This window comes from Physella acuta, unplaced genomic scaffold (genome assembly GCF_028476545.2).
Source record: "Physella acuta isolate Inbredline_101_S28 unplaced genomic scaffold, ASM2847654v3 ptg000661l, whole genome shotgun sequence".
Lineage (NCBI taxonomy): Eukaryota > Metazoa > Mollusca > Gastropoda > Physidae > Physella > Physella acuta.
In genome coordinates, this window is record NW_026732180.1 from 558,845 (window position 1) to 580,924 (window position 22,080).

Genomic DNA, 22,080 nt, shown 5'->3' on the forward strand with positions numbered 1-22,080 from the left:
TATATATATATATATATATATATATATATATATATATATATATATATATATATAGCAACTATTACTAACTCACATTTTTAATAATGATACATGGAAAAAGAACATAAACAACTTTTATAAATATTAATAAATACATATAATAGTAGTAAATCTATATCAATATTTACAAACCACCACCCACCAAAGTATTACTAGAGATGTAGCCTCAACCCAATTCACACAACACCATTCTTAATTTCTATACAATAAAAAATTCTGAATTTTGAAACAAAATATTGCAAACAACTTCCTTTATAAAATAACATGTGACATCCATATTTTAAAAAGTTGTCATAATATATATATTTTTTTTTTAATTTATAGAGAATATTTTTTTTGGACATAGTGCTGACCACATACTTCATGCACTGAATTCATAGTTACAGGTGAACTCCACTTCTTCTGACTCATGAATCACCAAATCCAAATTAATTTTAGTAACAGAAATATGAAAGAAATTTTAAAAACCAATTACAAATGCAATTATCACACATTATTTTAATGCATTGATCTGTTTAATTTGCACTACTTTAAAATTTAGGTAGTCCTGCTATTTTGATAATGTTTTAATATTTTACATTTTAGCATTTGGCATACTGTACTAAAAATGGACAGTCTAACTTATTTCCAAAATCCCATTTAGAATAGACGCTAACTTATATCTAATCATCCTTGATATGAATTCCTCAAAAATATATCTGAGATATTGTTAATAAAATAAAAATGCTTTTTGTTTTTTCTGAGATATTTTGGGTATTGTTTATATAACAAAAAAGTTTTTTTTTGTAAATGTTAAATAATTTATCAAGAGCATAAAAAGAAAAAAAAAATGTATTTTTATGTGAATTGAATTGTCTAAAGTTTGCCAGTATGCTATTCTTGCAAACATGAAATAAAGGTCACAAAAAAGTATGAGACATCTTATAAAAAACACATTCAATAAATTAAAATATTCATTTTCTCTTGGTTGAGAGAACATTGTTGCTCCACACATATTTTGTAACAGTGTACATATTTTGCCTATATGTCAGATACACAAATTCTTGGTCAAAATGTAGCACACATAACAAATATGAAGTGAATATTTTAAACAAACTTCATTCTGTAGATAAAAACTGCATTTACAATTTGGTGGTATATTTTTAAAATGGATGATGCAATAAACATGCATTAGAGAAAAAAAAATGTCATATCTTCCTTGAAGATTTGTGTGCGTGTATGTGAACATTTAGATCACTAAAGGTTTTACGACAACCACAACATTCATGTGGCTTAAGTACAGAGTAAAAAAAAATTGTGTTTAGATAAATTATACTTCTGAGTAAACATTTTATGGCCTCATTTGTCCAAAATGAGACTTTAAATGTCTAGACAGATGAGACTTCTGGGAAAAGGTTTTATGACAAACATCACATTCGTGTGGCTTAAGTCCAAAATGAATATTTTGTTTATGCCTAGATAACCGTGACTTCATACCAAACGTTTTATGACAAACATCACATTCATATGGCTTAAGTCCAGAATGACTACGTTTATGCCAAAAAAAATTAGACCTATGATTGAATGTTTTATGACAAACATCACATTCATGTGGCTTAAGTCCAGAATGAATATTTTTATGTTGAGATAAATGATCCTTTCTAATAAACTTCTTATGACATATTTCACATTCATGTGGCCTCTCTTCTGAATGAACCTTTTTATGTTCTGATAAATGACATCCATAAGTAAATGTTTTATGACAAATATCACATTCATGTGGCTTAAGTCCAAAATATATATTTTTATGTTCAGATAAATGACTGTTTCTAATAAACTTCTTAATCATATGATGTACATCACATTCATCTGTACACTCTTCTGAATGAACCTTTTTACATTCTGATGAATGACCTTCATCATATGTAAACTTTTTATGACAAACATCAGTTTCATGTGGCTCAAATCCAGCATGAATGTTTATTTCATGTTGAGACAAATTACTTTTGAGGTTAAATTTTTTATGACAAACATCAAATTCATGTGGCTTAAGTCCAGAATGAATTTGTTTATGCCTAGTTAAATTAGACCTATGGGTAAACTTTTTATGACAAACATCACATTCATGTGGCTTAATCCCAAAATGCATAGCTTTATGTTCTGATAAATTACCTTTCTGTCTAAACCTTTTATGACAAACATCGCATTCAAGTTGCTTTTGTCCAGAATGAATATTTTTATGCCGATGTAAACTACTCTTACAGTTAAAATTTTTATGACAAATATCACATTCATACTGCTTGATTCCAGAATGAATATTTTTATGCTCAGCCAAATGATTAGACCAATGATTAAACATATTATGACAAATATAACATTCATATGATCCATCTACAGTATGCAAACCAGACTTATCGTTCACCTGTTCTGTATCTATTTTCTTAAATTGCTTAACAGCTTTTTGCTGATGTAAACCATACTGATAGGGAATCTCTCCTGTGTGAATCTTCATATGTTGTGCAATATTATCCAAACATGAAAATGTTTGACAACACATATCACACTTGTATGTCTCCTGTCCCTTATCATTGAGCTGATGTTTTATTGGGAGATTATCAATAAATGCTGTATGATGATCTGATTTTAAAGCAGTAAAATTTTCATTCATAGCAGTTGAATCTGATGGAATTTTTAGCTGTGGTTGTACTTCTAAACCATGATACTGCTTACTCTCCCATGATGAAAGTGTTAATATATCTGGCTTTACATCTTCAAACATAGGAAAAGCTGTTGGTTTCATTTCTTCAAAAGTTGAATATAATGTAAAATTATCTGATTTAATCCCATCGGAATTAAAAAGTGGCTTTGGTTCATTTGATTTTTCATCCTCACTAGGTAAATATTGTAATGTTTCATCTGGTTTCTTGTCTTCAAAAGTTGAAAACTGTGGCAATATACTTAGTTTAAAATCTTCTAAATCTGATTTCATATCTTTGAATTTTAACTCCATTTCAATGTGACCTGCACTTTGCACCATACCATCAATTTCGTTTGTGTTTTGCATGGTTTGGATTGATCAATTGTCAAAGACTGAAATAAAATAGAAATTAGCTAAATAAATCAAATATTAAAAAAAGAATTTTATTTTTATAAAATGTTGAAAATCTTTCTCTTGGTTTTCTCAGATGTAACAATATTAATGTTTGTAATTGCTTCTTTTTTTTCACTTTGCACTTTATATCAAATATGCATCAATTGGAGAAATTGTGTTTAATTACTGAAAATTTTAAAACGTTGAATACATCCCCTCTTTTAAGTCAGAAAAAAAAACTGTCAGGATTTTATAAACATATTAATTTTAATTACAATGTGCATGATTTTAGATATATATATTTTAGTCCATCTCATTTCCTAAACTGGAAATTACATCTAACCCAGAAACGTAACGTTTTTTTTTTTTAGGGGGCTATCTACAAAAATGAAAAAACTGCTAATCTCGTCATTATTATAATGCGAAACACTAAGGAAATGGACAATAAGCCTTTTTTTTAAAATCCCAGAAATGTTTTGCGAGATATGTAGTTCTAATTGATACAAGCATTTCTGGTGGAGCACTCTCTGGAAAAACTAAACTGCGCCAAAAACTTTGTGGCCTACTCAACTAGTCTATATGATTTATATGAAACGAGCCGGCCCGCGGCATAAGATACGCCGCTATTTAGTTGTTGTTTTTTCTACTTTTCAGTAATTCAAAATTTGTGAATTCGACAGTACCAACGCTGCCACTGAAAATATTTCTTTAAAACACTATAAGTAGCTCGTTAAGGACCATAACCCCTCCCCCTCTTCCCCCCCCCCCCCCTACGTTTAAAATCGTTGGCTCTGCTTGTAAACATTTAGAGTGAACACAGCTCACTAAAACCATGTAGGGGAGGAGAGGTAGGGAGCGCGTTTACAGCTTGTTTTCTAGGCGCGTTTGCAGCTTGTTTTCTAGCGGCTCCCAGAAGAGAATTATATATATAGATTATATGTAGTATTTAATTAAGTAGTATATTTTAAACAATGATTGTTTTGTAACCTTTTTTTTTTGGTGCTAGATCTGATTAGGCCTCTGGGCAATTTTTTATTTTAAGACTCGGTTAACCTCGTCAATGCTGCTCAGTCTATCCATCATAATATTACTGCAAACGTTGTGTTCGTTAAAGATATAGGAATTGTGTAAAATGTATACAGCGGCTACATGAAACAAGTGAGTGTTAGAGTATTTTTTAATTCTGTATTGGAAAATCTATTCAATACTCCAAATATAACTAATAAACTCTAATATAGAACTAGATACTCTACTATTAGTAGTATAGAAATAGATTCTAGATCTAATACTATTTACTCATACAAAACAATAATTTATGTTTGGAATCACGATATATTTAGTCTTGCTATTACAAAAAGAAGCAGTGTTTGGTTTTAGTTTTAGCCGTCTTCTGATTGAAAAAGCCTACTATTTTATTTTTTAACACATCGTGGCATGGCAGAGTGAATAAATTAATTCGGTAGCTGATTTGGAATCAGAAGTGGTGAATCAGTCTTGTTTTGTTTTATTTTTTCACATAGAAATTATCACTAGTGGGTTTTTTTTCTTTTAAAATCTGTTCTAGATTTAAATAAAATATTAAAAAAAAAGGATTATAGATGTTTTTCCAACATCATTGCTCCCGAGATCAAATGCTTACAATTTCTTGTCTGCTGGAGAAAAATCCTAACATGGTCGAAGGTTCACCATAAATAGACACGAGCGAGTAAAGTTTCAAAGGTATTCTAGAGGCCCATTAAATATTTCAAAAATCATACACTGCGTAATTATAATGAATATGGTTATAAATTCTTGTCTGTCTGGTTTTTTTTGGACTTTACTAAAGATTTGATGTTTTTAATACATTCGGTAACTAAATAAAAATTTTAAGAAAGCAAAAATAATTTAGTTTCACGTGAAATGGCGACATAAATAATTACATCCTGCTATTCAATAGGCTACCGTAAATTTTATTGTACACATTGTAAGCGAAAAAAAGGAAAACTAGATCATGGGGTCAAAATTTGAATTGTTATTTTAAAACTTTATCTGCAAAGTTTTGTAAACAAAAAGCTATAATGAAATGTGGGGCTGTCGGAAATCGATCACAGGGTTCCTGTATAGCCAATCAATGTTTGTCTTACGAAAGTGAAACGTCGAGTTATAATGCCTTGATGAAAATACATAGATCTAGAAATGTTTATGTTTAATGTAGCCTTAAACTAAAAAAATTCTTTAAGTTCTCTTGATTTGCAACTTTTATAACATTGATTCTAAAATTATTAAATTTCTGATTTTTTTTTTTTAGGCTTAAGTTTTTATTTTTTTATTATTTTACGGTTGCTTTCATTGCAAAATCTAAAAAAGCACTAGATCTAGATTTCTATATGAGTATATGATGGAAGGATTCTCGTCAACTCGGTCGCCTCCATTCAGCAGGCCTTTTGGTAAAAATTTAGAGAAAACCCTTGATATTTCATAGTATCCGCCGCCAACCAATCAAACGCGCGCTTTCAACGCGTTTTGGTTGGCGGCTGACGTCACGATGACGTCACGCGACCCGTAAACACGGCGTTTTTGGAGCTAAAAAGGGCCGAAAAAGCCATTTTTTCTACGTGTAGTTCGGATTTTTTTACGTTTTTTAAAATGGGCCCGAAAATGACCCTTTTTAGAAATGGACATAGCCATTTTTTCGAAGAATTAATTCAAAAAAGGGCTGTTTTGAGCTATGTTTCGATGTAAACAAAGGCCCATGTCAACACGTGTCAAACCACGTGAAGGCACCCGATCGACGATTTCGGTCACGCATGAGTGGTTTTCGTACGTTCTCGTGAACTAAATACCAGTTTCTTGACAACAAATTGGAAAACGACAATTTCGTGAAAATAACGACCCTAGCCTAGAGGAATGGCTTTTGAAGATTATTAAATAAAAATCGATGTATTGGCTACATGTGTTGATTCTAAAGTTGTCTATAATTGACTAGTAGGGCATGCTGAAACAACGGCCTTAGGGCGCCGTGTAGTGTGTAGTTTCGCTAAATGTAAATTAATCAGCCCGGCCGCAGATCGACCGCAAACTGTTAAGTTGGTTGAATGTGAAAAGCATACTACTTACAAATTACTTTTGATTATTCACATCACACAAAATAATCCCAAAGAAAGCACAAAATAAAATCCGTTAGAAAAGCATCACCATGAAATTTGAAAACCACAGTATGTCAACCTTAACCAGCCATCTTTGGCTCGATCTAGATCTAGAGGTCATTCTTTAGCCTACACATGTGCCTTGTCAACCAATTTAGTTTCTGACGGTACACGACATTTAGATCAATATATTAATTAACAAACTAACTGAATTCCAACATTCTATCACTCTAATCCTAAAGTGAAACAGAATTTGAAGCACAATGATCTAACGAATAAATCCCACTCTAAGTAAGTGTCGCAGCTTTAATCCTGGATAGAACCATAGTGTGTAGTCGTGTTGTGAGTAAACTTGCACGAGATAAAACGCCGACCTAGACCTTCCTGATGTGTATGGCCCCAAAGTTAAATGCTGGGAGTAGGGGAGGGGAATTTAACACCAGAATAGATTTTTTTTCAATAGTTCAGTAGTTCACGCATCCTAACGGGGTTGAAAGTGTAACTTTACTATATTCAACTAGGCAAAAGGTGGAGGGTGGGGTCATTTAAACGACGGAGCTATATTTGTAGTCCACAAATACGGGGAAGCCGGTATTTGAAGCCGGCATTTCATTATCGTCATTGCTATTGAGTACAACCCTTTATTCTAGTTTAATGCTCGACTAGGCTACTCATTACGAAATCTAAAAAATGCCGTAGTGCTACCATGCAAAAGTAGCCTAATATTTCTACTGAATGGGGTAGGTATTTGACTGTGTTTATTTAAATGCAGATCCCGTTAGCCTAAAAATATTTGGATACACATTTTAGTTATATAGTAAGGATTAATTTTATAATACAATGCATATATTCTGGTAGTCCTTCAAGTATTAGTAGTTATTGGACTATCCATAACTTGTATTTCAAAGATTTATAATGAGCGGGATGCACTCGATGTTTTAAGTGCTACATTCGGTAGCTGTTACTTTGTGTATGACAGCATCCCAATAGTTCACTGTTAATAATGTAACCTGAGCTTGACGAGACTCCCATCGCCAAGCAATCGTATGATAGACCAAGCAAGCATCACTCGTTAAATTCGACATCATGACTATACCAGTCCTTGATTTTCATTACTGCCTTGAAACGCCTAGTTCTTGGTTTTAAAAAAAAAAAACGTCCCCCCCCCCCCCACCCCTTCCCGCTAGCGCCGACGTCATCATAGGCCAATACCACGGTGCATTTTTTTTTCACCGAGTATAACACACACCTCTCTCCCCCTCACAGGAAGCGCCAACAACGGTCGCCCAAGGCCAATAACACGCACCACGGTGGATTTTTTTTTCAATGAGTATATACCCTACCCACCCGCCGCCTTACAGCATACCGCTAGTCTTTACAAACGGGGTTACAAGTTTAACTTTGAGTTCAAGAAGGGGAGAGGGTGGTATTGAAACAACGATGTTCTTTAATAATATGTTTAATAGTACAAATACATAGTAAAAATTATACTTACCTACTTCTATAGCATCATACATAATTTTATAATTAGCAAATTAATTAATTAATTAAGTCTAATGATAATGAAGGGAGATAGTTTATTTTGGTTAAGGCACGACACAAAACACTATGCGTGCGTGGTATGTGGCCTGACCGACCGAAAGGAGATTGTTTATATTATTGTTTTGAGTTTATATTTAACTCAATGCAACGAGCCCGCCGGTTGGTTGAGGCCACGCCGGGGGGACGATATGTCCGGGATTCAAATGGTCGATTCTAAATATCATCCGGCCTGCCTTTTTACTGAGTTTACTCACTCAGAACTCTGTGAGTCACTGAGTTGGAGTGTGTTACTGTTACTTGTTACGTTAGTCTATTATTTACAAATACCTACCGCTAAGTTTAGTATAGAGTTTAGAATTTTAGTTTAGATTGTTAGATAGGCGTAGAATGAACGGGTTTGTTCAGGTTTGGTAGGCGTTTCCGTTCACAGCTTCCGGGTTTATTTATATCCATCTTTCAGCCCTAGGCCTAACACTAGACCAGAATGGAACTATTTAACAAGATGGCAGTTTGTTTCGTTTTCATTAAGTGGTAGAGGGATAAAACTATTAAACCAAATATTTTGAAGCCATTGTCAATTTTAGTAATCGGAACTATCTGTTAATAATGAACTTCGTCTTCACTTCTAGAGTAGATCTAGATCTATGTTTGAAAGCAGCACTCTCTGTAGATTTCTACTGTAATATTTTCATATATTTTTTGTTTATTAATTTAACCAAGCTGCCAGTTTATTCATTCTCCTAAGAGCGAAAAAGGGGGCACGTTGCTGGGGGGGGGGGGGCGGTCACTGTTAAAAGTATATATTTTCGATATAAATTCCACTTCGTTCGGGTGGAGGCGAGGGGGAGGGGGGCGGAGACCCTCCGAAGAGATGCCTGGAAGAAACACTGCTTCCTACTTGAGACATTGTGTGCAATTTCAGCAGAGAGAGTGCGGTTTTGCATTAACAGTACTGGTCTTCGCCAACATTAAACTTTAAAGCAGCCAAATTCGAGTTTTCAAAGTGGGTTTAAAAAAAAAAAAGTTATGAAAAACAATTTGTCAAAAATTGTTGTAGAGCCAATTGACATACTGAGTGAGGTTAGAAGTCCAATTTGATGTCAGATTACATCTTGATCGGGTCCTGACCCACGTGCCAAGTTGGAAACGAATTGGTCAGTGAGAAGTCAGTGGCGTAGCTACTGTAAAGCTTGCGTAAGCAAGGCATAGGAGGGGCCCAAGGAAAATAGGGGACCTTTTCCCTCTTTAAAGAAAATTATAACTTTTACACTGGAATTTTAATATTTCTCTTATAAAAATAATTTAAAAAAAAAAATGGAAATCCAGTTTCTTTTCTACTGTAGAAAAAAAATCATAAGTTCCAACCCCCCCCCCCCCCAGACCGTTCTAACTGTAGAGGTAATGGCATTCAGTTTGGGTGTGGGGGGGGGGGGCTATATAGCTCCCCGGTAATAACACTACAGGCGTTGCTTCATTGTCGGTAAAGCCGTTGAGAGAATTAGAATAAAAATGAACTCTTTTGTGCGATAGGCATCCGGCACCCGTACATTTGCAAGCATCGCTACAAACCTTCAGCAGACTGGGAGATTCTCTACCTTGCCCCGACAAACCTTTACCCCCCCCCCCCCTCAAGGGATCGTCCATAAATGACGTCACACTATTAGGGTGGAGGGGGATCCGTAATTTTGTGACGGTGTGTGATGAGGGGGAGGGGGGGGGGTTCAGATAGTGCGACGTCACACTTTTGCAATATAAAAAAGCAATGTTAGAAAACGAATTTTAGACGTTATTTCGCGTTTTAGAAAACTGTTTTAATAAATTGTAATAAGAATTGATTAAAATACTCTATTTTGACAGAGTTCAGACAAGATTTTGAAAAATATCGATGTTTTAAAAAAATCAACTGCAATTTTGAGGGGGGTTGTAGGCTCAAGTGTGACGTCATTTTAGGGGGGGGGGGTCTAGCTTTTTTTGACGTAGTGTGACGGAGGGGAGGGGGTAGGTAAGCGCGACGTCATTTATGGATGATCCCCAACTGTCTGTCCTCACCGAAATTCCATCAATCCATGATTACAATTGAGCCATTTTTACTTTCTCGTATATACGAAGTATAGAGAAAGTATTGTAATCGTGCAAAAAAAAAAATATTTACACCTCACTGATACGGAAAAGCATAATTTTGCAATCTTGTCCGTATGTCTGTGTGTGTGTGTCTGTGTGTGTGTAAACACGATAACTTGAGTACCGTTACAGCTAGGTTGATGAAATTTCATATATAAGTATTTTATCAAAATCGTAGATCCGTATCAACTTTTGAGCGATTTCCGATAACTGGAAGTGGTACTTTTTCTACTTTGAATTTTTCAAAAGCCTATAACGTGAGTACTATTTCAGATAGATAAATGAAATTTCACATGTAAGTAAAACATCTAATTCTCTACCTTCTGTTAAATTTTGAGTAATTTCCGTTGACGGGAAGTACTAATTTACGCTATTTCCGATTTCTCAAAAACGCATGTAAATTTATCAAGTACTAATAATAATGCGCACCATTATGAACATCTTTATTCGGCGTTCACTTGGTGTACAATACTTTTTTCTATGAGATTCTATTTTATTTTAAAAAGTTTATGTATTTAAAATGGATTAAAAATCATAACTATATCCCGAGTTCCCATCCCCTGTTGTTTTATATAAGAATATTCGAGAAAGTTTAGGGGAGATCACTCCCGGTTTATTTATTTATTTTTTAAATAACAGCTGTGGACAGATAAGTCAAAAATTTGTCAATGTTTTTCTACTAGTTTTAATCTTAACAACATTTTTTTGATTGATTTAATTTATCTTTGATAATATGCCGCTACTACTAAAAGATTTTTGTTTTCTGTCTGCCTGTCCTTTATGCATTAATACAAAACTGAACCAATCGCCATAGAAAAACTAGGAAGTAGTTTAGAATACTTCAAACATACTTCAACTTACCGTAACATTTCCTTTGCAACCCCACACACTAGGAGCAGTGGCTCCCCTCAAAGAGAAGCCAGAAAGAAACACCTGTAAAGTTTTCTGCAATTAATGTTGTCTTTGTTTCGTTCGGAGAGCAGCGCCCTGGCAGTAAGGCGGTTTAGTTCGTCACCCAGAGTTTCCCAGCGGCTGTATTAGCACCTGGGGTCAGTTGATTAGGCGTCCTGCACAAGGGGTTAGGGCTACTGCTTTATTCAAGGGCCAAACTGCACAAGCGCACCAGCCGGCACCCCTGGCTCCCTTGTGAGCACTACGGCACATATACTTGTTTTAATGAGCACCATGCCATAGAGATACGGAGAACTACTATATTCGATGACTTAATAAAATAAGGGGTGTCCTCCAGCGCCTCAACAATAGCAGCCTATACTGTTGGGCGCACCGAGTCTCTTCATTATGATGATGTTATGAATCAAGTTGTAGATATGCCCTTTGGGTTAGTAACTTAGCCATTCTTAGTATCGAACATACAAAAGCAAAGGGGCCACTGTGAGAAGTGCTCGAAATTTCGCTTGGCAGTCTCGATCTATTACGACAGAGGAAGCAAGTTAAAAATAAGCTTCAAATTAAAATGTTTAAGTTAATTTTACTTGTTAATTTTCTTTAAATGGTTCAAATATTACAAATAGACAGCATTGTGACTTCTAGCTCAACCCTCCCATAATGAGATGTGTACAAATTATTACAACGTGTCACAATAGATTATAATGTCAGTAAAAAAAAGCCGTATATAGGACTAAAATATTCATAATCGAGACAGCAGAATCTTGAAATAAAGATGATTGTAATGTAAGAAATGCACTGTTGATTAATAAAAATCCATGCATCAAGTAATTTCATATTTAAAAATCATATAGGCCTATTTGTAGCTACGTAGCCAGAAAAATGATATCAAATAAGCTGATTTTGATAAAACTATAAACACATTTTTATCTCTTTTTAAAAATTCTTTTTAAAAAAATTCATAAAAAACGTTTTAATAACAAGCTTTTATGTAATAATGCACTAAAAAGTAGAAAATAAATTATCGATTACTATTTAAATAACTATAAAGAAAAGCGTGGGTCACTTTAGTATCTATTGGATACCTTTACTGATGTTAAGGAAGACACCCACGCTTTTCTTTATAGTTATTTAAATAGTAATCGATAATTTATTTTCTACTTTTTAGTGCATTATTACATAAAAGCTTGTTAATGTTATTAAAACGTTTTTTATGAATTTTTTTTTCAGTTCTTTACATGTTTTATTTACATTACAGTTACATGACTAAAAACCATTGCGCGCCTACTGAACGTGATGGCTCAGCTATTGAACGTGATGACGAGTGTGGTGTTGTTAGATAGACATGCCTACTAATTCGGTCCAAATTTTAATTAAAAAGTAATTAGGCATCCAATTAAGGCAAATTTAATTTCAGATTGCATTGTCTTCATGTCTTGACCCACGTGCCAAGTGTGAATAGTATCGGTGAAGTTTCCGAATTTTCACTCCGGCGTTTCGGTCTAGACAGACAGACAGACAGACTGTCGAGGAAGTGAGTTAAATAAAAGCTTGTTTATATGTAAAAACAATAATTAATCCACAAGAAGCTTTTAATACTAACTAGACCATGGATTCGAAAACTGTGGGTCGCTACAACCAAGAGGGTCGTGAAGGGCTTTCTGGGGGATCGCAAACTGGTCGACCAGTGTTTCTTCCAGACTTCTTTCTCCGAGGGGGGGGGGGGGGGGGCGGTAAACATTTTTCGGGGGGGGGGGGGGGGGGGGGGGGGGACGGTAGAGCCCCCTTCCCCCAGAAGAGATGCCTGGAAGAACAACTACATAATATTTTTACACAATAATCCAAGCGTGGTTATCTCCTCTGAATATTTAAAATTCATTCGAAGGTATTCCTTACTTTTTCTTTTGGACTTCGGGGCCATTTCTCTTTTATTTTTTTACGGGGACTTGCGGGTCACTTACTTGTTATAAAAGGGGGTCGCAACTAGAAAACGTTTGGAAACATATGTTCTAGCACTTCACAATTGTCGTTTTAGACTTTTTTTGGACAAAGGGAAAGAACCACATAAATATTTTTTTGCAATATAGTCCAAACGTGGTTATTTCCTCTGATTATTCATATCTCTATACTACTAAAACTCAAGTTTGTTTACATGTTTGAATATTTATTTGTCTGCTTGACTACTGGAGAGAATCTGCTCTATGCGGAAAGCTGACTAAGTCAGTGTTTCTAAAAGGCGAAAACGTCTGAAAAAAAAGTTTCATAAATATATATAACACTATTTACTGCATATGTTTCGGGTTCATGTAATGGAAAAGTTTTTAGTAATGCAACTCTATTGTATTAAATATTAAAAAGTACTCTTAAAGATGCTTGCAATAATAAGCATATATGTAATAACTAGCCATCTGTACCTGTTACATGTGAATTATACTTATAGCCATATATTTTTTAAATGTTACACTTGTTTTAATATAACCCAAGCTACCAATACCTATTGGAAAAATTAAAACTAAATTATAATATAATTATATACATTAATACAGTTTAGTTAATATATTTAATACATCCAACATATAACTTTTTTTTTAAAAAGCTGTATCTTATAGTGCTCCATATATTGCTTAACCTTATGTTCTCAAAGGTAAATTTCCCCTCCAAAACTGACGGTCTATTAGGCAATAACCCTTAACAGAGCTGTGTGGACTGAGGGATGGTCTATTGACTTGAAGTAGAACGTGGTTTCAAACTTGAGACTAACGAGTTAACAGTCTAGGCTACTCTGTCCCTTCACTGATCTCATAACCTCAGAAAATATGTTGAGAGAGAGAAGTGCGTACACAGGTTTTTATATATTAGGATTGTTGGATACTGTCACCGAGTGTATATTACAGCTGTGGTTGTTAGTACGTTGAATGCCATTAGACCTTATTATTAATTGTAAAACTATGTTTACACAATACTTAATACACAGAGTACATATGAATATGTCCATAATTTATTAAATCATAATGTAGTTATGTAAAAAATATTTTACAGAAAAATCATTTGTAAAAAAAAAAAATTCTTTGCTTTTTTATATAAATGAATACAAAAGAGGTTTAGAACACAAGTATGGCATGTTATCTGACACATAAAAAAATGGTAACCCTATAACCAACTTAGATTTTACATGAATAGATTCCTGTTAGATTAGTTACAATTTTCATCATTAAGACTATGGAGGTCAATAACCTTGCCATCTGATGAGGAGGTATTCCTATATATATATACATATATATATTTAAAATAAAATTCTTAGATAACCAATATATTTGTATAGAACAAATTATACTATGATGAGGATTATATCATGTATGCAACACTTAACGACAATGAGAATTTTTTTTTATGACAAACATCAAATTCAGTCATGTTTTCTGTATTCACATTGTGACCTCGGCACAAAATTCAGCATTTTATCATAAACACATTAGTGATCCTTGTGAATAAGAAATTTATGACCAACATCAAATTCAGGTGGCTAATTTCCTGAATGAGACTTCTGATGGGTAGATAAAGAAGATTTCCTAGAAAACATTTTATGACACACATCACACTCATTTTTTTTTTCTGGAGTGAATTGATTTATGTTTTTTTCATGTGGCTTTAGCCCAGAGTGAATAATTTTGTGTTTTTATTATGGTTTCTCATGTACATGAGTTTTTTTGTGTTGAAATAAATCACGTTTACAATTGAAAAGTTTTTGACAAACATCACAATGTGTATTTTTATGGTCAGATAAATTACTTAACCTAATGAACTTTTTATGACACACATCACATTCATGTCTTTTAATTCCTGAATGAATCATTTCATGTATAGTTAAAGAACATTTCTCTCTAAACTCTTTATGGCACACACCACATTTATGTGGCTTCAGTCCAATATGAATATATAAATGTCTAGATAAGACACACCTTTCAGTAAATTTTTTATGACATAAATCACATTGGTATTGTCTGTGTCCAAAATGTTTATTTTTATGTTTTTCTAAATTACCTTTCTGTCTAAACTTTTTATGACATACATCACATTCATGTGGTTTAATTCCAGCATGAATATCTTTATGTATAATTAAACTATTCTTCACAGTGAACTTTTTATGACACACATCACATTCATATGGCTTAAGCCCAGAATGAGTCTTTTGATGTTTAGATAACTGGGACCTCTGAGCAAACATTTTATGGCACACATCACATTCGTGTGGCTTTAGTCCAGAGTGAATAATTTTGTGTTTAGATAAATAAGACTGCCTGACAAACTTTTTATGACACACATCACATTCATATTGTTTTTCATGAGTTTTTTTATGCTCAGATAAATAGAATTTAAGATTGAAACGTTTTTGACAAACATCACATTCATATGGCTTGAGATTAGAATGTGTATTTTTATGTTCAGATAACTGAGTCTTCACAGTGAACTTTTTATGACACACATCACATTCATGTCTTTTGTCTCCTGAATGAATCTTTTCATGCATAGATAAAGAACTTTGCTGACTAAACATTTTATGGCACACACCACATTTATGTGGCTTCAGTCCAAGATGAACATTTATATGTTTAGATAAGACACACTTTTCAGTATATTTTTTATGACACAAGTCACATTGGTATGGTCTGTGTCCTAAATGTTTATTTTTATGACTTTTTAAAGTAACTTTCTGTATAAACCTTTTATGACACACATTACATTCATGTGGTTTAATTCCAGCATGAATATTTTTGTGCGTAATTAAACTTTTCTTCAGAGTGAACCTTTTATGACACACATTACATTCATGTGGTCTAATTGGTAAATGAACATTTTTATGTTGAGACAGATCAACTTTTCGAACATAAGTTTTTTGACACACATCACATTCGTGTGGCCTTATTTGTGCATGAATCTTTTTATGTTGAGATAAATAAAATTTACGCTTGAAACTTTTATGACACACATCACATTCATATGGCTTATTTCCAGAGTGAATCATTTTGTGTGTATATAAACTAGATTTATAAGCAAACTTTTTATGACACACATCACATTCATATGGCTTAAGCCCAGAATGAGTCTTTTGATGTCTAGATAAATTGTACCTCTGAACAAACTTTTTATGACACACATCACATTCATATGGCTTAAGCCCAGAATGAGTTTTTTGATGTCTAGATAAATTGTACCTCTGAACAAACATTTTATGGCACACATCACATTCATGTGGCTTTAGTCCAGAGTGAATAATTTTGTGTTTAGATAAACAAGACTGCCTGACAAACTTTTTATGACACACATCACATTCATATGGCTTGAGATTAGAATGTGTATTTTTATGTTCAGATAACTGAGTCTTCACAGTGAACTTTTTATGACACACATCACATTCATTGCATCTGTCTTCAGAATGTAATTTATGCAGAGAAAACGTCTTGTTCATTTTCTTAAGCTGTTTTACATGACTATTCATAGCACCTTGTTGCTGATGAATATCATAACCAAACAAATTCTTTCCTAAGTGAGTTTTCATATGTTGTGTAATATGATGAAAATGAGTAAATCTTTGACAACACATATCACACTTATATGTCTTCAGTTCCTTATCCCTGAATTCATACATTGTTGGAAAATTATCAATAACTTCTTTATGCAATTCCTTGAGTTCTTTTAAATCATGATGAAGATCTGATTTTAAAACTTTAAAATTTTCAATAAAAGCATCAGAATCTGGTAAATATTCAAGCTGTCTTTTAACATCTAAGCTATTTTCGTTTTCAACCTTAAATGATGAAAAAGTTAAGATATCCTTTTTCATAACATCACACCTTAAAAATTCCGTTGAAACATTTGGTTTCATATCTTTAGAATAAGATAGTCTTTCATCTGAGTGTTGATCTGAAGTTGAAAATGCAACTTTTTCATTTGACTTGTCTTCAAAAGGTGAATTTTTTAGTTTTATAACATTTGAAGTTGAAATTAAATTTGATAAATTTGGTTTCACATCTTCTAAAGTTGAAATTGCCAATGTTACACAAGATTTTAAATCCATAAATTGTATTGCTTGGTCATTTGATTCCTGTTTAACCACAAGTGCACTTTGTAAAGACATGGCTGATTTTCCCAGTCTGTTCTGCATAAATTTAAATGGATGGCTAAAAAAGAGAAAATAAAAATACATATGAACAAAAAAAAATTTTAAAACATTTTCCCCCTAAAATATCTATATTTTAATACATCTACAAGAATAATATTTAAAAAGGTTTTAACTTTCAGTAACTCTCTTCATAAGATGTGGAGAGATCCATTACTTTAGGCCTAAATATTTTTTAAAGGTTTAATAATTATATATTTGCTTGTATTAGAACAATAACAATATTAAATACATACAATTATATATATTCTTGTATAGGCTTATGATCAGAGGCTAGGGTTTACACTAAAAAAATATTATATCAATCAATAGGCCTAATTTTCTCCTGTTGTGGTATAGGGGTTCAAAAACAGTTCAAATATACTTGCTACAACCCTGCTTGCTTATCATAAAGGTATCAATTTATCTTTGGTGCATGTATATCCATGATAAAAACCAGAAGTACTGTCCTAAAATAAACTTGGCCGCAAAAAACAGATATCAGGACTGCCCGATTTTTTTTCCGTGGTAACAATTTAATGTTGACATAGATCTAGATCGAGTTAAAATGTATTTAGCTCTCTATATTATTTCAACACCTAAGAATCTAGTACATTTTAAAAAAAAACAGTACAGTGTAGTGTCAAGGAAAGTTTGTGAGGTCAGATGATAATCCTAGATCTAGCAGCAACCTAGCTAAATCAAACTGTCCTTTAACCTTTAGGCCTAGCTGTCTAGCATGCGTCTAAGTCTATATTGTTTATCCTACGTGGACTTAAAAAAAAATCAATTTGCTTGAGGGGGGTGGGAGGAAGAGAGAAGTAAAGACAGACGATCTTGTGTGAACGTCTATGACGTATGCTTTAGGCCTGCTGAGATTTTCCACTCACGGGATAGTAAACGTAAGGCAAGCAATCATGACAGTGACGATGTTTGGAAATTTTATTTCGAATAAACTTTTGAAAACAATATTTATTTGATCTAAGATTCCAAATTATTAAACATTATATTATATTGATAGCAGTTGCAGCGGTCATGTTATGTTTTTAAATACTATTATCTACATAGGTCTAGATCTGCTGTTAAGCACTGAATTATTTTCATGTTTTTAGCTTTGCCAGATATAGATCTATTTCTTTTCAGTAGTCCTACACTTACTATGCTATGCAGCAAAACGATTTATATCCTTTTAGCCTACCCATTTCTGATTGAAAGCCCAACACAATAATATTAATTTTACTTATTTAAGTAATAATTTTTATATGATAATTACTAGGTTGAATTATGGATTTTTTAAAATAAAATATTCTGTTATTTTAAATACACCATTAACTTCCTTACCCCTTAAGAGAACATTTGACACCACATTTAAATATCTAGCTTACTCGGTTGACAAAAAAAGAGAGAATTTAAAAATTATCTTAAAATGGAAAATGAACGAGGAAACAGCATTCTTACTCCTGGACCGGCATAACATTACGTCGTGGACTCGTGTCCACGAGCTTTTCATTCCCGCCATGGTAATTGCGTCAGCTTAGGTAATTTACTCACCGGAAAATAACAAAAAGCAACTGGTTGATAATAAAACTAGATCTAGTTATTTTATTATTTATTAAGTTCTACTCTACATGTTATTCATACCATTTTATGAAATAATGAACACCTGCATAAATCAAATGACCATAATAAATATTTTTATTTCAAATTCTAATTTTCTAATTTTAAATAATAAATATGCTTAAAATGATATGATAGTAATAGTTATGATAGTTTATAAATTAACAGTGTGGCAGCTGAGGTTCATACATGGTATTAGTGTATTTTTTTTTTTTTTTTTACATTACATTTTTTTTTTCATCTTGAAAGCATGACGTATGTGATTTTTTTTAAAAATAAAATCTCCAAACATCGTCACTCGCGTGATTGCTTGCTTACGTTTACTATCCCATGGATGAAAAATCCCACCACGGTCACGGGGTCACCGTGACTTCAGCAGGCCTATAGTACACGTCATAGAATGAACACGCGTACACGAGATGGTCGGTGTCTTCACTTCACTCTCTCTTCCCCCCCCCCTTCTTCAAGCAAATTGAAAAACAGACCTACTTCCCTACTTCTGGACATTTTTTAAAAAGTTCGGTCATTTTTTTTTTAAAGTTCCATATCAGGCATGCTAGATTATTTTTTTTAACTAGATCTGTCTATGTCTAGCTTAAAAAAAAATAAATAAACGCTTAAAATGCCCGTAAACAGATTATTTAGCGCCAAAAAAAAAAAAAGGCCGCTGAACGAGCATTTTTTTTTTAAATACGCAGCAATGAAAAAGGCTAACGGCCGATCAATTAAGTCTAAAAATCGCCCGTAATTAGGCCTAGCTCTGAAAAAGGCCACTGAACGAGCATCACTAATTATATAAACGAATAGGCCACGCAGCGTTGACGAGGTTAACCACCGGTCACGAATGCAACTGTTGGCCCACAGTGAAGAAAAAATCAATATACTAATAAAATTACTAATACAATAATAATGTCCATAATTTTCCGCACATGCTACAATTGAATTATAATAAAAATACTAGACTTAACAGTTCATTCCGTAAAAAACAAAAACTAGTTGTTTCTGTCTGGCAACTAGCGTAACAATGACGCAACGTTACTAAAAATAGCAGAGAGAAATTTTCTCATGGTTACTTACGGGGTAATTGGATTTTTGGTAAAGATCATTCATAATACTGTAAATATACATGGTAAATATCTCAATTATATATTAATCTACTGTTATACGGGCCGTTTTCCAGGTTATACGGTCGTTTTTGGCCGCGGTTCAGTTTATACGGAGAGTGCTCCACTAGAAATCCTCTCATTATTTACAACTACAATTCTAGCGATTTTTTCTGGCATTCTAAGGCATATTATCCATATTATTAGCATCTTGTGTTAAAATAATGATAAGAATTTGCGAGATTAACAGCTTTTTCATTTGTCGTGGATAGGACCCCTAAAATAAACGTAAAAACCGTCAGAAAACGACGCGTGACGTTTCAGGGTCAGAGGTCAATCCAGCCATCTAAGCAATGAGGCGGCCTAATAATTACTTAGTGTTTACAAAAATCTCAACTATTTTACAAATGAGTAACTAGCTTACCAAGCTTAATAGAAATGATTTGAGAAAGTTAAAAATATAGATGGTGCGGTGCCGACTTCTGCTGTACCGGAGAGTCTAGGCTCTCTAAACACACAGACAACCTTCCTGTTCCTTCAACATCTGCCGGAAACTGACTTCCACACACCTCGCAGACTACACGTAAACAAATAGTCCCTAATTCACAGATAGCAAACAACACGCCATGAAACATACGACAGAATTATACAAAAAGATACTTTATACAAACATTGACAACAATATAAACAAAATATATACAAACTAATCGTAGACAGCAACATAAACAATTATACAGCAGCGCCATTATACAGGACTACATAACTAAAAAGAACGAACAGTTTACGAGATGAAACGAAACGATACATTCGCCATTTTAAGTTATAGATAAAATAATAATAACAACACTCCAGCCGCTCACATACACGCCCCTTACAGCTTGTGGTCACCGCAAGCCAAATAAAAAACAAAGTACTATAGCTAGTATAACAAAATGCCAATGCCAGGGTAACAGTTCAAACAAGTAAAATAAAAAAAATTCCAACCTTAGGGTTCATAAGAACCAATAAAAAACTTACATCAGATGTGTTCATAAGAACCAATAAAAACTTTCACAACAATACATATCTTACATAAACGTGGAGTTCATATGAAACATAAAACTTTTACAAAAATGAAATTTTACACAATTCAACCAGTAGCGTACGCAGGGGGGGGGGGGGAGCAGGGGGAGCGGCCGCTCCCCCTCTGGCCATTTTCAGCAAAGTAGCGCCTTTTTTGGAAACTTTTTAAACTCACAGTTTTAAACAATGATATTTGTTAAAAAATATTTTTGGTCGGCACATCTATGCAAATCACAAGATTTCTTTTCATGCAGCAATTAAGCATTATTGTACTAGTCTAGTAGTGTCTACGCCTCTGAATTCAACACACATGGTACATTTATAAATCTAGCCTACTTGGGGGGGGGGGGGGTGCGCTCCATGTTTGACCTGCTCAGAGGTGTGCCAGGTACTGTGGGGTTACCGGGTTTAACTGTTGCTCGGGGTCCCGGTATTGATACTGTATAAACTACATGTCTGCGTCTTGGAGCTGCCGGTGGACTTAACTTCACCGGCCTTGGGGAGAGCGTCTGAGCTTTGGGAGGCACATATCTTCTTATGTGGGTGCTGGCCACCCTGCGGGTGCCGGAGGGTCTATCCCTTTTCTTGATGGCATAGCACCCGCCAGTGATCGGGGGCACTTCGACCACCACATATAATATGGTTGTGCCATATAGGTCTTCCATTTTGTGTCTGCCAAGGGGGTGCTATCTCAACAGGACCAGGTCGCCTGTGACTAGTTCAGCTACTGGCCTATTGCTGATCTGTTTGTCCGTCCTGGTTGCCTCCATTTGTAGCCTCTCCTGCGCCAGATTGTGTAGGCTGGCCAATCGTGCTATGTGTTGCTAGAGGTAATCCCCAGCACCACCACTACTGGACGCAGGGGCTTGGTATCTCTAGAGGTATCTCTGCTTCACGTCCAAACAAAAGCTGGAACGGGGAGAAACCTGTAGACGTGTGTCATGTCGTGTTGTAGAGGAAGACAAGCTCGGACAGGTACCGAGGCCAGTCTTTCTTCTTGTCCACAGGTAGGGTCCGTAGCAGATCGTGTAGTGTCCGCTTGAACCTCTCTGCTTGGCCGTTACCTTGTCCTGGACCTCTGTATACCATAATGGTCGCACAGTTGAAGTATGACGGCTGCCCCAAAACATTTGCCCTGGTCAGAGTGTAGTCGCCTAGGGACACCGTAGTGAACTATCCAGTTCAGGACCAGGGCCTTCGCCACGGTCTTGGCAGTCTGGTCTTTAGTCGGAACAGCGACAGTCCACTTTGTGAACACATCTGTGAGTACCAACACATCTGCCGCTTTGTCCATCAGGGTGAAGTCGATGGCCACAACCTCTAGGGGCATGGTGGCTA

General features: G+C 34.4%; 2 protein-coding genes across 2 annotated transcripts; both read right to left on the bottom strand.

Annotated features, from left to right (window-relative positions):
• Window positions 1-91: 91 nt before the first annotated feature.
• On the bottom strand, window positions 92-8,314 carry LOC131948805 (zinc finger protein 883). Its single transcript, XM_059310497.1, has 2 exons — window positions 8,108-8,314; window positions 92-3,108 (listed from the first exon to the last, which is right to left on the bottom strand). Exon 2 carries the CDS (start codon window positions 3,080-3,082, stop codon window positions 1,370-1,372), a length of 1,713 nt encoding a protein of 570 aa, XP_059166480.1. The 5' UTR covers window positions 3,083-3,108; window positions 8,108-8,314; the 3' UTR covers window positions 92-1,369.
• A 5,473-nt stretch (window positions 8,315-13,787) lies between these two features.
• Window positions 13,788-20,427, bottom strand: LOC131948795 (zinc finger protein 431). The gene is made up of 2 exons (XM_059310481.1): window positions 20,105-20,427; window positions 13,788-16,982 (listed from the first exon to the last, which is right to left on the bottom strand). The coding sequence occupies exon 2, from the start codon at window positions 16,964-16,966 to the stop codon at window positions 14,483-14,485; it is 2,484 nt and encodes an 827-aa protein (XP_059166464.1). The 5' UTR covers window positions 16,967-16,982; window positions 20,105-20,427; the 3' UTR covers window positions 13,788-14,482.
• Between the last annotated feature and the right edge of the window lie 1,653 nt (window positions 20,428-22,080).